The 14518-nt window shown below is 52.8% G+C and overlaps 4 protein-coding genes across 4 annotated transcripts; 2 read left to right on the top strand and 2 right to left on the bottom strand.

Moving 5' to 3' along the window:
- Positions 1-1573: 1573 nt before the first annotated feature.
- On the top strand, positions 1574-3214 carry D7B24_003529 (uncharacterized protein; the record flags this gene model as incomplete). Its single annotated transcript, XM_028637718.1, has 1 exon — positions 1574-3214. One exon carries the CDS (start codon positions 1574-1576, stop codon positions 3212-3214), a length of 1641 nt encoding a protein of 546 aa, XP_028499274.1.
- A 449-nt stretch (positions 3215-3663) lies between these two features.
- Positions 3664-5322, bottom strand: D7B24_003528 (uncharacterized protein; the record flags this gene model as incomplete). The annotated part of the gene is made up of 6 exons (XM_028637717.1): positions 3664-4188; positions 4240-4448; positions 4540-4685; positions 4766-5022; positions 5085-5126; positions 5179-5322. The coding sequence occupies 6 exons, from the start codon at positions 5320-5322 to the stop codon at positions 3664-3666; spliced, it is 1323 nt and encodes a 440-aa protein (XP_028499273.1).
- Positions 5323-6916: 1594 nt separating this feature from the next.
- D7B24_003527 (uncharacterized protein) lies at positions 6917-7548 on the top strand (the record flags this gene model as incomplete). Its single annotated transcript, XM_028637716.1, has 3 exons — positions 6917-7051; positions 7121-7386; positions 7449-7548. The coding sequence occupies 3 exons, from the start codon at positions 6917-6919 to the stop codon at positions 7546-7548; spliced, it is 501 nt and encodes a 166-aa protein (XP_028499272.1).
- Positions 7549-8432: 884 nt separating this feature from the next.
- On the bottom strand, positions 8433-10208 carry D7B24_003526 (uncharacterized protein; the record flags this gene model as incomplete). The annotated part of the gene is made up of 3 exons (XM_028637715.1): positions 8433-9557; positions 9622-9855; positions 9909-10208. The coding sequence occupies 3 exons, from the start codon at positions 10206-10208 to the stop codon at positions 8433-8435; spliced, it is 1659 nt and encodes a 552-aa protein (XP_028499271.1).
- Between the last annotated feature and the right edge of the window lie 4310 nt (positions 10209-14518).

Raw genomic sequence — 14518 nt, 5'->3', positions numbered from 1 at the left:
GCCGACAACGCATCATCCAATGCCCTCCATCTCCTCATCGCCTCGATTCTGCTGCATCGTCGTTCTCCCTCGGGGAGCTCGGGGAGGCAGGAGTCAAGACCTCCCTGGGCCGTAGCCAGCCAACAGCTCCGACCATCTCACCGTCGTCCGAGGTGTGATCGACACCTAGCAGCGCTTGGACGCTTTCCCCCCATCCATGTCTTCACATGTTGTGTATATGAATGTTTAGGCCGACTGTCTCTGATCCGAAACGAACGGCACAAAATCCGTCAGGCGTCAAGCTCGAGCATCTCATCTTCGGGTCTCGGGAGAAGCCATTTCTTGACACTCTTCATGTCCAATATGTTTCTTGACGCATGGCATGGGACCGCCTCGGAACGAGACCTGCAACTCAAGATTGCCGAGGATCACCGAGTCAGAACCACAATTTGGCTGATGCCTCAGGAGTGGTGATCCACGAACGCTCCGTGCCGAATGTGGGGCCGGGCCCTGTTATCGGCACCGGTGATGATCCGTCCCAATCTCGGAGGTTACGTCTTCAAAACACAGGTCTCATCCTCTCATGACCAATCTATTCGCCTAGTGATGAGCTGGGAGGGATAATGTCCTGGTGGGACCAACCCGTGCTTGATTGCAGGCACCAACTGAACCTGTAACCTCAAGCCCACGGCCACGTTGACAACTCCTGGCCCAGAGTCAGAGCCATCATACCCAGGACGGGCGACAGGCAGACGACACATCTCTAGAACGATCAGTGCATGCAATGAACGAAGCTGAGGTCGACCCCCGGTGTCCGGAAGCCAACTTAAGAACGCACCTGATGGATAGAAGATGGGCAGCCACCTTACATGATGTGGTCGCGTGTGAGCCGTTGGTGGTCAGCGTAGCATCCATCCAAACGCTGTTAATCAATTGCGCCTAAAAACAACATGCGGAGATGGCGCGTCATCGACTTTCTTTGAGCGCTGGTTCGCCTGGCGGGGCGGCATCCTCCCTTCGGAGCGTCGTCTCCGAACATGAATCGGACACGGGAACCAACATCATGGCCATTTGTCACTGCAAGTAGCAACGCCAAGACAAGATGATCGATCAATTTCTCAGACTAGGCTTCCGATATCTCACACATCACGCCTTCAGCTTACTCTGCTCATCGAATAAGTTGCATTTTCTCATTCTTCGTCCTTGATGGGGTTAACGTTGACGCATCGTGCTGTGACTGACCACAAAAAAGAGAGATCTGCAGGGCGCCATGTCTGACATATCCCTTAGGGAGCCGCCATGGCCAGGAATGTTTCATCCGCACTATATTCCTGCAGCGGATCGCATCCTTTTGATATATTAATCGGTTTCCTGAGGGATATAGAGCAAGTTCTTTTCCGGCACGCGTTCATCGCGGACGTCTCGCGATCCAAACCTGAAATCCTGAGAGAGAGATAGGCATTCGATCATGCTATAAGTCCTACGATGGGGATGGGTTGACAGCGGGAATGACCGAGGCCCACGATACAATCGACAGAAGGACGCTTCGTATCTCAGTATGCACAAGACGTTACCCCTCCCATAGTCTTCGACCATGATTCTCTCACAGCCTCTCTCATCCCTGTTAGCTTTGGCTTCCCTAGGCGTCCAGCCTACTGCAGGCCACAATCTTCATCTGCGCCAGCCTTCCGATGCATGCAAGTCCATATCGATTCCTGAAATTCCAGGTGCTGAGGTCCTATCAGTCAAGTCTGAACTTCGCCTGGACCTCACCGGGCCGGCTTGGGATGCCGAGAACCAGAAGCTCACTACCCTCGGGCCACTGGACTTCTGCGAGGTGAATGTGACTCTCACCCATCCCGGCGCAAACGACGAGGTCACCATCTGGGTGTGGCTTCCCCTGAAGCAATGGAATGGCAGATTCCAGGGAGTCGGCGGCGGCGGCCTGCAGGCCGGTCGTTACAGCCTCGACACACTGGGCCTAGCCGTCAAGGACGGCTACGCTGCCGCCGCGACGGACGGAAGCGCCTTTGGCGACGGAGCCAACAATCCAGATCCGGCTCTCTTCCTCAAGCCAGGAGTTCTTGACCTCGAACGCCTCACCAACTTTGCCCACCGCGCACTGCACGAGGTAGCTGTCGTCGGCAAGGCCGTGACGACAAGGTTCTACGAGACCACCGACTTTTACTCATACTGGACTGGCTGCTCCACAGGTGGGCGGCAGGGATATGAGCTAGCTCAGCGATACCCCGAGGACTTTGATGGCATATTGGCCAACGCTCCGGCTCTGCACTGGTCTAGCTTCGTCTTGGCTTTGGGCTGGGGCCGGCACGCTATGCGAGTCACCGGCCATACGCCGACCTTTTGTGCTATGCAGGCGTTTACCGCTGGGAGTGTCGATGCGTGCGACGCGCTTGACGGCGTCAAAGACGGGGTCATATCGGACCCGAATGCCTGCCATTTTGACCCTTCTTCGCTCGTTGGCGAGAAGGTGAAGTGCATGGACGAGACGACTCAAGTCATCACCAAGGAGGATGCAACGATCGCGACGATGATTCGCGAGGGTCCCAAGTCGAGCAGGGGCAGGAAGTTGTGGGATGGTCATGACTGGGGCATCAACTACCTCGGCCTGGTTCCAGCCGCTGTCAGCGGCATCCCAGAGGCTATGGACAGACTCGTCGACTCCTGGATCGAGTACTTTATTGAAAAGGACGTCGACTTTGACGTCTCGACTCTCACGGCTATTGACGATATGACCGATCTCTTTGCCGTGGCACCGGGCACGTACGATAGCATCATCGGGTCCAACAACCCGGATCTGTCTGCTTTCAGGGACGCCGGCGGAAAGCTCATCAGCTGGCACGGCACGGCCGATCAGCTCATCATGATCAACAACACCATCCGGTACCGCGAGCAGGTCGAGGCCGTCATGGGCGGAGCGGATCTTGTGGACGACTTCTACAAGTTCTACCTGGCGCCCGGCGTCGGGCACTGCGAAGGCGAGGCTGGCGCCACGCCGCGGAAAGTCTTGGATGCGCTAGTGGCCTGGGTTGAGAAGGCTGAGGATCCGGGGCGTCTGAGCGGGACCATGAAGAACCTCGACGGCGAGGAGGCTGAGAGAATCATCTGTCCGTATCCGCTGGTCCCGCGGTACGACGGCGCGTCAGACCCGAACGATGCGCGCAGCTTTGATTGCGCCGCGTCCTTTCGGCCGAATGTGACGCGCTGCAGGTGAGAATTCCGCTCTTTGCGTTGACATGGAGTGCTTGTATATACAACGCATACCGTACTTGGGATTAGCTATGCCTCAATGATGAACGCTTACTTGTGTGAGGAGGTCATAACGACGCTGCCTGTATCGTGTCAGGTTCTTACGTTCTCTACTCTTTGATATAGTTTACTCTTGTTCTTTTGTGTAAAGAGGGCGTCTCGGGCGTAAAAATAAGGACTTGGGCCTAGTTTGCGTTTGATGCGTCGTGATGATCTTTAACGATGTAGCCTTTGTGGTTTCTGGACTGCTCTTGGTTTCATCAGTGAGAGGTTTCGCATGGCTAGACGCCAGTTACGAGATCTCGGGCTCTGTGGCAGGTCTATGCAAGTTCGCTGATCATAGGACGCGCCAGGCTTCTCCTTGACGTCAGGCTCGGGAAAGGTCTATAAACAATCATCAACAGGAGCCTTTTGCTACTTATTCTGTAAGCCCTGGCTGAAAGACTGAACTGTGTTCAACATCCTCGTGAGTCCCTCCTCCAAATACTCCTTCTCATGTGCAAAGACAATGCGGAAGCGCCCAGCCACGTCGCTGCCAAACGCTTTACCGCAAGCCAGAAAAACACGGTTCTTCAGCAAGGTCTCCTGCAGCTGGGCCTCCAGAGCCCACAGCTCCGCCTCCGGCAATTTGATCTCGACGTTCTTCTTCATCCACGCGAACAGGTCGATCCACACGAAGAAGCCGGCATTGCCGCCCTTCTCGTAGGGAACATCATTTTCCCTCAGAAAGCGGGTGGTGACGGCATAGCTAGCCGCAAGGCGTGCCTGGTTCGTTGCGACGTAGGAGTCGACAAAGGCTGTATCAGCTAAGATTCTGGCCGTCGCTTGGTCCGTCAGCGCTGATGGACAGGTCCAGTAAGCATTCGCTTCGACTGCCTGCTGGAATGGCTCGTTTGTGCTTATGATGCATCCCAATCTGATGCCGTTGGAGCCGAAATCCTGCCATTTTGTCAGCTTGAAAACTGGACGCCAGTTTACGAAAGTCTCTACCTTGCTCATTCCCCAGAGAACATGTACCAGATCTGAATCGATGAGGTTTGTCGTGTCAATCGACAGGGCTGATGTGAAACCGGGAGCATCGGCCGCGTCGGGGTTGTCCCAAATCGAAAGCGCGTAGATCTCGTCGCTGAGCAGATGGAGGCTGTACTTCTGGCAAAGTCGCATGTAACCTTCAATGACGCTGCGAGGGTAGCAGCGGCCTGAGAGATGAGCTGTCAGCCTTCATGTTCATCAATAGATCAATAGCACGGTGTCTTTGTACGAGGCATGGCTCTCTGGGGCATCACTCACCAAGTGGGTTATGGGGATTGCAGAGGATCAATGCTTTGGTGGCGATACCTCTTTCCTTTGCATCCAGCAGCGCCTGCTCATAAAAGGGGATGGCTTCTTCGCTGAGGGGATCAATTTCCCCGAATGATACTGCAACGATTTGCGCCCTGATTTAGCATTAGCCTGCAACTCTCGTAATCTGATGCTCTGCGCCTGATGTTCGGGAAGCGCAAAGATGGAACCATACCCTGCCCTGGCTCCCATATCACTAGGAAATGTGCCGTAGTATGGCCGCCCCAGTAGAATGCCATCTCCAGGGTCGCAAAGCGAGAACGAGCTCAACTCCAGGGCCGGGCCCACACCCGATGTGATGGAAACATGCTTCTTGAGCACCGGGTTGACTGGGCGGAAACGCTCATTGATAAAATTGGCCGCAACTTCGCGGAGGAGATGGCTGCCGGTGAAGCCATCTCCGTAGGTGAGGAAGTGGCTCTCAATGTTGAACTATATGATCGCATGAGCGACATGATGGCTTGAGGCCAGGGAACCTGGAGGAGATGTCTTACGGTCTTCTTCATGTACTCGATCATCTCCTTGTGCATCAATGTCTGCAAGCGCTGTGTGAGCATTGATCCCTCGCCATGCGGACGAAATACTCACGTTCTCGGCGACTCCTAGACTCAGGTACCCTCCAGGGTTGGACTCGGGATGCCACAGATCACAGACCACGTCCAACATCGGCGGCCTACTGGCCGGCTCGGCGTGGATGTCGCCTCGGACCGAAAGACGTCCTGGTCTCGCCATGATGAACAATTGATCTTGATGCTCGAGATTTATCCGCTCAATTAGTCAAGAGGTAGATGGCCCTGCCAGATCATGCTCTGGATGAGGATGGTGGAGGAGAGGTACTTGTGGTCCTTTATATATGTCCTCTCATAATTCCAAGCCTCTAAACTAGCCATGACTCGCCAGGTGCCTCCTGAAAAAAAGAGAGAAAGTTAGTCACCGCATGTAGACACTTAGCGCCCCTCTACGCCCTGCGCCCTGCGCACTCTCGCTTTGCGTTGCCAGCCGATCTCGGTCAAGAGCTCCCACATAACAGCAATTTTACATATTCATGGCGTTGATTTGAGGCGAGGTCTCAATTGACGTGCGTGGAATCTCAGATTGCGGGGTAACTATGTTGTGGATTGCGGGGTAGCAAATCGGAGTAAGAAATCGGGAGTCAAGATTTGGCGATTCGGACTCTGCAAGTTTGACGCCTCACAATAGGAGACGCAACAGACATATCCTTCAGTTGAGGCATCTTATAACTCTGCGTCCCATGCCATAGTTTGGTCTCATGAGATCTCCGGCTCCCAGGATGCAGAAGTTGGATGTTGCCAAGACTTGCCTACTGGCCAACAGATAGATTTTGTCGAAGCGGGATTGGCGCTATGAGACATGTCAGGCACGGTGACGTCCAGGAAAACAGTTTGAATTTCCAGTCATGATTCAAGCTATGAAGGCTCTCACTGCATCGATGATCCGCTGGGAGCAGTACGGCGCATGTCGGGTTCATGAGGCTAAGACGAGCAAAGGGTACCACCATGTTATTCCCGGGCCTCCTAATCAAGCCCCACGGCCAGATCTGGCTCTGCTATGTAGGCTTTGCTCCTTGAGGTAGTAGCGTTCTTCACGACCAAGATCAACTGTTACCGGGACAGTGTGTCCAGCAGACCACCAGATGCTTGCTAATCTTGGTACTGAATAATACCCTTGCTGCAGGTTATGGTCAGCAGCGGTGTAACATCGTGCCGATTGCGGATTGATGGCCTCTTGAGATTCTCAAGAGCTGTAGCTCTTGACTTGCCGCCAATTTGGCGCCCCATGTTGAGCTTGGGAAGCAAGGCGCGCGCTTTACTCTCCTCATCATCACGTATGAGTTGTACTACTCGAAATTCGCTTCTGAGACACTAGAAATGATAGAAAGAAGTCAGTAGTAGGTTTTCGCGGTGCAAGATTCGCATCCAAATTCGAAACCCCGCGATCCTCAATGAGGATACCCTGAGCGTTGGTGCCTGACAGGGGTCTCGCCTTTTCTCGACGGCCTCCGGTCTGCCCGGCACAGCCATTGGCCAAGGCTGATTCAAGACCAGCCCTGCAGACCCTGAGACCCCTGGCAGGGCGTCTTGTAGTCGGGTTTGAACGAATGGGCTGCGAAAGGCTGACTGCACAGCATTGTGTCGTGGCTGCAAGCGATGGACTCTAAAATGAGAGGCGTGAGCCTGATCAGTGGTGATTTATTTAAGGGGACAGCTCAATTCAGTGCCGCCGGTCACGTCCTCCTCGTGCCAAATCCAGATTCGTGCCATCAACCAGAGCAACATTCACTCCGATTTGAGTCCGCATCCGCATCATGGAGCCAGATCCAATTCATCTGGGGCAGCACGTTGTGCGCGCCATCAGCAGTGCCAATGGCATTGCGATCATGTCCTTGTCCATCTACATCGACGCCCTCTTCGATGTAGAGTTCAAGCTAACCATCAGCACGGTGCGTCACCACCATACAGCAGACTATTAGAAGGTATCCGGGCTGAGTCAAAGCTCACTAACTCTGCAGGCCATTCTCATCGTTGTGTGGAACTCCATCATCTTTTATGGCTACTGGGCGTACGGCCGAGGCCGTAAGGTCGCCCCCTCTATCCTGGCCACCATGACATTAGTTCGCCTGTTGTTCGGCGACATCTTCATCCTCATCCTAAGCTCCATCTCCGCAGGACTCGTGGCTGCTGTGGACCTCAAGAACTTCCATGCCGGAGCTGTAAACAGCGATTTCGAGGCCGATCCGTGGAGGATGATCGTCTTCGGTCTACAAATTGGCAACATGTATGCATTCCGTGCTACTCTACATCGTTTTGACGGACTAGCATCAGACTGACAGCTAATAGTCTGCTCCTCGCAATCGTTGTGGGATGGAATATCGCCACGTGCGTGCAGCAATGGAAGGCATATAGAGCAGACAGGCTCACTTGGGGAGGAAATGCTTGAGCGGTGACTACGCGGTGTGGTGGCTCAGAGGCGTTGTTGCAGTTAATTTGCGTTTTCAACCTGACTCGCTTGGTACTTTGTCCTGACGATCATCATTACGTTAGGGTTTAAGTTTATCTCTTTCAATTCAGTTCTGTCTAATTGAAGATACCTCGGTCAAGCGTTGACTGTATGCACTTCTTCATCTTGGCAACACATAGTCATACAGTGCCCTCATTAACTGATTAGGGCGTTACGGGAAGTAACGTCACCGAGGAGCAGGGCAGTACACGCCAGTTACTTTACCAGCATGGCGAATCTTCATTAGCGCCCCAGACAGGCATCACTGGCTACTCTGAGTGACACGAGGAAGGCTGTGTTTAAGTGTCCAGACAGGCCGACTTATTTCTTTGGATCTAGCAAACTGAAAGAGGAAGACTACGTCGTACGTATTACGTTGAGCAGTTGGTTCACTACATGGGCTGTAGTGACGTAGCCAGACTTTAGACCGTGCGTACGAACATTCTCTCCAGCCTTGCATCCATCTGGATAGTCTTCTCGGGATCTTCAGTAGCTGCGACGAAAAACTTCAGCATGTTCATTTTGATCACGAATGACTTCCAAAAGCTATACAATGCTATTTTAGTTTAAGTGTTTTACTATGTTCAATGATACATTAAGGGAATTAACGACTGGCGTGGTCTGATTGTATGACAGACTGCATTTGTCCTGTGTCTCGCAGGGCACGTTTGAAACAAGAAGCGGTTGTGCCGTTGCCCCGTCTCCCGGTACTCCAGTCCTGTGTTCCATGAGTCGCGTCCCTCATCCTGTCTCGATATTCATATGCCTGCGATGAACGTGCAACGGATAATCAAACATTTTATTTCGTCTCTGTGCGGAGACCCTTACTGCGGGCGGATCGCGCCCTTCTCGTTCTGGCTCCACTTGCCGTGAATGTACTGACGAACATTTTTGCCCCAGAAGGCCAAAGGCACGGCGAGAACGCCCATGAGGACGAGAAGGGCAACGAGGACGGCGCAGGGGCCGAGGATGTTGCCGCTCTTGGCCCACTCGCCAAGGTTAAGAGCGAGGACGGAAGCCAAAACGGTGAGGGTAAAGAGCTCAGTAGAAAGAGAGGCAGAAGCCCAGGGAGGGAAAGCCTCCGTGATCCAGATAATGGTGGCGACAAAGCCGCAGATGAAGCTGAAGTTGGCGAGGCCAAAGTTGATATAGTGCGCCGCGGGGGGCCACTCGTTGGTGATAGCAGCCGCGTGGAGACCGATGCTCGTGGCGCCGGCGACGACGGGGATCATGAAGCCGATGAGGTAGACTTCGGCCTGGCGTGTACCGCCCGAGCGAGCTGTGAAGAGGCGCGTGCAGCGAGCAATGAGAGGGCCGGAGGCAAAGTAGGCAAACACGGACGAGATGCCACCGCTAATGCCGAAGAAAGTGTTCATGAGTCGCAAATCATCGCCCTCGAGAGTCTTGGAGAGGAAGACAACCTGGGTGAGGTTGAGGAAGACCACATTGCAGAGAACGGCAGCGCCTAACACACTGACCCAGAGGACAAGCGGGTTGCAGAAGCAAAGAAGCATTTGCATGTAGATGGCGCCGGCGGCTTTCCACTCCGTGCCGATAGCTCTGGTAACCTTGAGGCACTGTCGACGAAGCGAAGACTTTGGTTCGTCGGCCAACTCTCTGTGGGGGTCTCTGCCCTCTGCATCAAGATCCTCCCAGTTGTCGTAGATGCGGACGGTTTCTGAGGAGCTCTGTGTGAGGATGCGACCATCCATGGCAACAGCGGGGCGAAGAAAAAAGCTTTCCGGGATGAAGAAGTAAATGACAAGTAAAGATACGACGCAGGGAATAATCCACACCCTGTAGACTGGCTTCCAGTTGACGGCTGTGTCAGTGATGTATGGCAAAGGAATAAGAAGCATGCTGATCAAGCCGGTAGTGATTGACCAGTAGAGAGCCATGGCATAGGGTCGTTCGTTGACAAATGTAGCGTCCAAAATATACAATACGCCCTGGATACATCGACAGTCAGCCATCTGAGTATATATGGAAGTGCTGTCAATGGCAAGGACTTACAATACCAAAGTTCTGTCCAACAGCAAGACCTTGGAAGAAGATCGAGATGGCCAGACCGATGTAAGTTTCGGTAAGACCAGCAGATATGGTCGAGATACAAGTGAGGAGACAGGTAGCAAGAAGAATTGGTCGACGGCCGACAGCCGCAGAGAGGGGAATAGAAACAAGGTACCCGAAGCCGTTTGCGATGACCACGAGTGTGTTGAGAGACTCAACGTTCCGGTGGCCGCCGTCCTGCTTCTTGTTAGCCTGGCCGGCACCAGAAGCTGTGGAGATGAAACACTCACCTCTGGATCAAACTCATGATGGAAGGCTCCCATGAGCGCTGCCGGCAGCTTATTCTCAAAGAAACACACAGCGGTGTAGAACATCAGGGCGCTAAAGGCCACGATGCGTCGGGCCGGGGTCCAGTTGAGAGGATCACGGGTTGACTCGGAGGGGATGGGAAGCTTGAGGACTTTGCCAGCAGCAGAGATGAGGAAGACTGTGCCGGGCAGCTCCTCTGGCAGGGATGCAGCTGCCGGCTTCTCAAACGGCTCTGGGCTTGGAGGGGACGAAGCCCGGATTTCGGGGTCAATGAAAGTCATGGCGTGTTGCGTGAGGGTGAATATTTCGAAATCGGTTGCTTCTTGTGTCGACAAGGCCTGGTACCCAGCCAGGATCTTCGTGACCTAAAAGCCAACGGTGAAAGAAATGAAGGTCGAGTTGAGAGAGAGAGTTAATATGTATCTGATTATCTACCTAGGTAGGTAAGGGTGGATACGCGGGTTCTTCGGACCAACGTCTTTTCATATATAACGGCAACATGCAGACGGGGTGGCTTAACCATCATCAGCGATTGCAAGCCTAATCTTGGCCGGGGAACCCGTCTCACGATGGAATCTTATTTAGCAGCAGGGGCCCCCGACCTCGTGAAGGTTTGCCAGTCCCAGATGACGGGACGAGGAGCGGCAAGATGCGAGGCTCTGTGCTCGCTCCCCCGCAAGAATAGACCAGGGCGCCGTACCGTCCTGTTAGACAGGGGCTCGGGCATTGAGTGCCGAATTGAGTCAGGACTTCCTCCAGAAATGGTGATGGGGCAAACCTTATATCTGGGTAGCAAGGGTTTCTGCGGGCGTAGTCTGCTTGGCTTAGCCACCCATTGCCTGATAACTGCTTTTGGGTAACCACTGAGAGGGTCGAGAGGGTGACGGGCTACAAGTCGCAAACATCCGACGACAACTTGAAACAGCCGCGGGGTGTAAGAACCTAAAGCTGGTACGACCCGATTGGCAGTCGGCACACAATGCTACCGTCGGGTGTGGTAAGTATCGCTGTGGGGGCAGGTACCGAGTTACAGGGGTTATAATATAGAACTATCTAGTACTTAGTGTAGCCTCCGCCAGCTGCTAGGACCGCCTGGCACCTATTAGGTATAGTCTCTACCTGCCCTTTTAAGAACTAATTAGGAATAGCTTCCCAGGCTTCCTATACTTACCTCTTTAGTTCTTATTAGGTAGGCTTCTCGTTAAATCTGCCCTATTTATCCTAAATATAGTCCTTAATCTAGTTCTAGACTAACTTAATTAGGTTTAGGTCTAGACTAAAAGGTAGTTAATTAATCTATTTAATTTACTCCTACTAAAGAAGTTCTAGCGTTGCCTTCTACTTATAGGGACTTACGTTATCCTGAATAAGTAGGAGCCTATTCTATTAGTAAATATAACTAATTAGGGGTATAACCCGCTCCTAATAGGCTATAGCTGTAATAGTGCCCTACTATTTCTCCTAGAATAAGTAAGGGCCCTTTTTATCGCTAAAGAAGGAGCCCTAGAATATCTAGCCCTGCTTACGCTAGAAGCGACTAACTAAGTAGGTCGGTTCTAGGGCCTCGCTTATTCTACGTATAACCTACTATTTCTTATATAGGCTACCTATCACCTAGGTCTCGTCGGTCTATAATACCTAGCTCTAGTCGGTAATAGTCTAATAGGCTCTTACTTATATAAACTATAGGCGTAAGGCCTTAGCTCTCTCGGAAAGAGGTGGCTTCTTAGTAGCCTAGTACCTTCTAAATCCGTTACGTTGTAGAGTAGAACGGATAGCGTATTCCCTATATTTACTATTAAAAAGGGAAGTTATAAGCTCTTCCTACGTTATGCGCCTACCTTTAAAGCTACTCGTAACGTATTCGATTAATTACGTAGTTTCCTCGGTTAATAAAACGGGAGGGCGACCGGGGCATAGTAGGGGGTCCTTACGACCTAATTAGATAATGCGTTGAACCTAATAGATTGATAGGCCTAGGCGTTAACTAATTAGGCGCGTAGAAAGTTAGGTATAGGAGGAAAGAGTTAGGATTTAGATCCGTTAATCCCGGGTTAAGTACTATTGCCCTATTTTAACGTTAAAAAGAAGAGGTAGAGGGTTATTACCTGAAATTCTTAGTTACTGCCTAGAATCTATAGCTTAATTCTAGTAGCTATTAGAATCTAGGTAAGAAGGTGCCTTCTTATACCTTCTGGATAAGTAGGTCTAATTAAGTGGGTCTTGACGTGGAACCTCCGCGAAACTTCGGCCTGCAAGTATGTATTCATATGACATACATCTTTCTACATGCTTAGCTCGGGGCACTCCGAGTCGCATCGGAGTACTGCAATGTCCTCACAGGGCTCGATGGAGCTCAACCTGTTTGTTTCGTTCTGTCCATGACCGTGCCGACGTTCGAAAGCTTATTCATCCGTAAGGTCATGATCTACAATACACGGTAGCATCCAGAGCCCCCTTCGACCATGATGAACACGGGGCCCGAACGTCAGGCACCCTGAATGCGTCGCAAGAGGCCACGCCACACGCAATCTGAGTGTCTTGGTGGTACCTGTCTCTGGCCAGTGGCTGCCTTTTTTGGTGGGTGCTGGAGGCTTTTGACAAATCCCGGTCGGTTCTTTGAGCCGTTCCCATCACACAAGTTAGCTCGCCTTCGGTCGGCTCCTCGCGAAAGCGAAGACCAGGTCCATGGTACCCTCCCCTCGCTGCAGTGTGCTCCTACGCCCCTTCGGAGAATGTTTCCTCTTTGGAGCCGGGCAGCGTTCGCCAGATTCATCGTCCCTGAAACCATGATCATTAATATCGATCACACAAGGACTACGTAGTTGTCACATCCCCGGCGTGTGCCGGGAGATCAGGCGACCAGTCACTTGGAATTCCTCAGCGATGGCGCAAAGGAATTACACACGTAGCCAGGCGTATGCTATACAACAAAACGCAGCTCGTTGTTCTGTACAAGACATTAGGAACGCGCGTTAAGCTTCGTGGCGGCCTCGAAACGAGATGAGGCGAGGCCGACTAAAATGATGCTGGGCAGAATGAAAAAAAAAACCGCGCCCTCTGCCAGGGGTTCAGCACTGCCAGCCCCCACGGCGATGACAATCAGACAATTCGGCTGGCGCCACCAGACCTGCCATGGCGGGCCGCACTGCCACGAGCTTTTCCAATCGAAGGCCTGTCAAGCTCTCGAGCTTCCTTCCATGCCGGTAGTCCGCCCCCTTCTCTCTCTCTCCCGCACATACATGTACGTGGATGGCACGATGGCGCTGGGGAGAAACCCCGTAGTCGAGGTGCCTGGACCCTCGTGCATGGCGCTAAATCAATCCGACACCACTCCAGAGCGACATCGTCGACTCCGAAGGGCGATCCTGGTGTTGCTCTGAAGGGGGCATGTGGTGCGTACATGAACGCTAAAAACACAAAGCGTAGGTTTCTCGGTTGCCGCTGTATCCATGTTTGTGATGGTTTCACCGCATACGACCCTCCGAAGATGTCGAGTTCGTCAAGTCAACCGGCCGAGTCGGCGATGGTTCGCCAAGGGCTTTATCGTGACCAGGTAGAGGTGCGGGGGGAAGCTCCCGCACAATGACGGACCTGACTCCTCAATTGCGAATGCAACACCGCCACTCAAGTCATTTGGCCCGTGACTTCCGAGCCTGACGCAGGTACGAGATCAGTGCCTGAGAGTTCATGAGATCTACCAAAGACTGGCCTCCTCTGTCGCCCAAGGCGTTCGTCGACTGAATCCTGACGACGAATCAAAGTCAGATTGATTGCGATGTACACTCCGCCGGCAGCAGCCACGGCCATCTCGGAGGCCACTTTGCTCCGGCGAGTTTCTAGATTCCCTTCTTTCTGGTTCCCTCAACTCCGAAGCACGGGGGCGTTAGAGTCTCAATGTTGTGTGGCTGCGTGCCGGATTCCGATCACAAATCACATCCTTGCGCCTCCAAGCCTTCAGTGAGACTGGCCCTGGGCAATCTGTAGCGTGCTAAGACATGCCAAAAGGGAAGGGAAGGTGAACATAGAATCCGACGATATTAGTCATGCTGGGAAATAAGTTGTAATTATGGTGCAGAGACCGGAATCCTTTTCCGTGACAAGATCCCGTGTTGCAACAACCGAAGCAGACAGCCGCCATCCTCAGACAAAGAAGCACTGGAGAGGCCCCTCTTAAAGCCTGGCGCAGCCGAGATATGAGCTTAACGCCAAGGCCATCTATCAAAGCTTGATATCTGGGGCACCCCGCTCTGATTTTTTGGCTCAGGCTTTTCTGACTTGGTCGCCGATGTCTGCCATAGTTTCGGCCCCGCCCGCGAGCGCGGGTCGTGAGAGTTTGACGCGAGTGCGCGAGGGGCCGTGACAGCAATCCTATATCATCCGTCAGCTATTGTCGTCATTGCAACCATGTGAGATGGAAGCGAATACAGCGATTCAAGCCGACTGCGAATCGGAGACTGTAATTTGATTCAAAAGAACCGTCGGGTGATAGATCATCCTCTGTTGCTTAGGTGGTATTCGGTAGGCCTTTTGAGGGCAAAGCGACATAGTATCCCTAGGAACAAGGGAAGCGAATTGGCCGGACATGGCG

Source organism: Verticillium nonalfalfae (assembly GCF_003724135.2).
Source record: "Verticillium nonalfalfae strain VnAa140/NRRL 66861 chromosome Unknown scaffold_2, whole genome shotgun sequence".
Lineage (NCBI taxonomy): Eukaryota > Fungi > Ascomycota > Sordariomycetes > Glomerellales > Plectosphaerellaceae > Verticillium > Verticillium nonalfalfae.
Note: the sequence above shows the minus strand (reverse complement) of the source record. Positions and strands in the feature narration are given on the sequence as shown.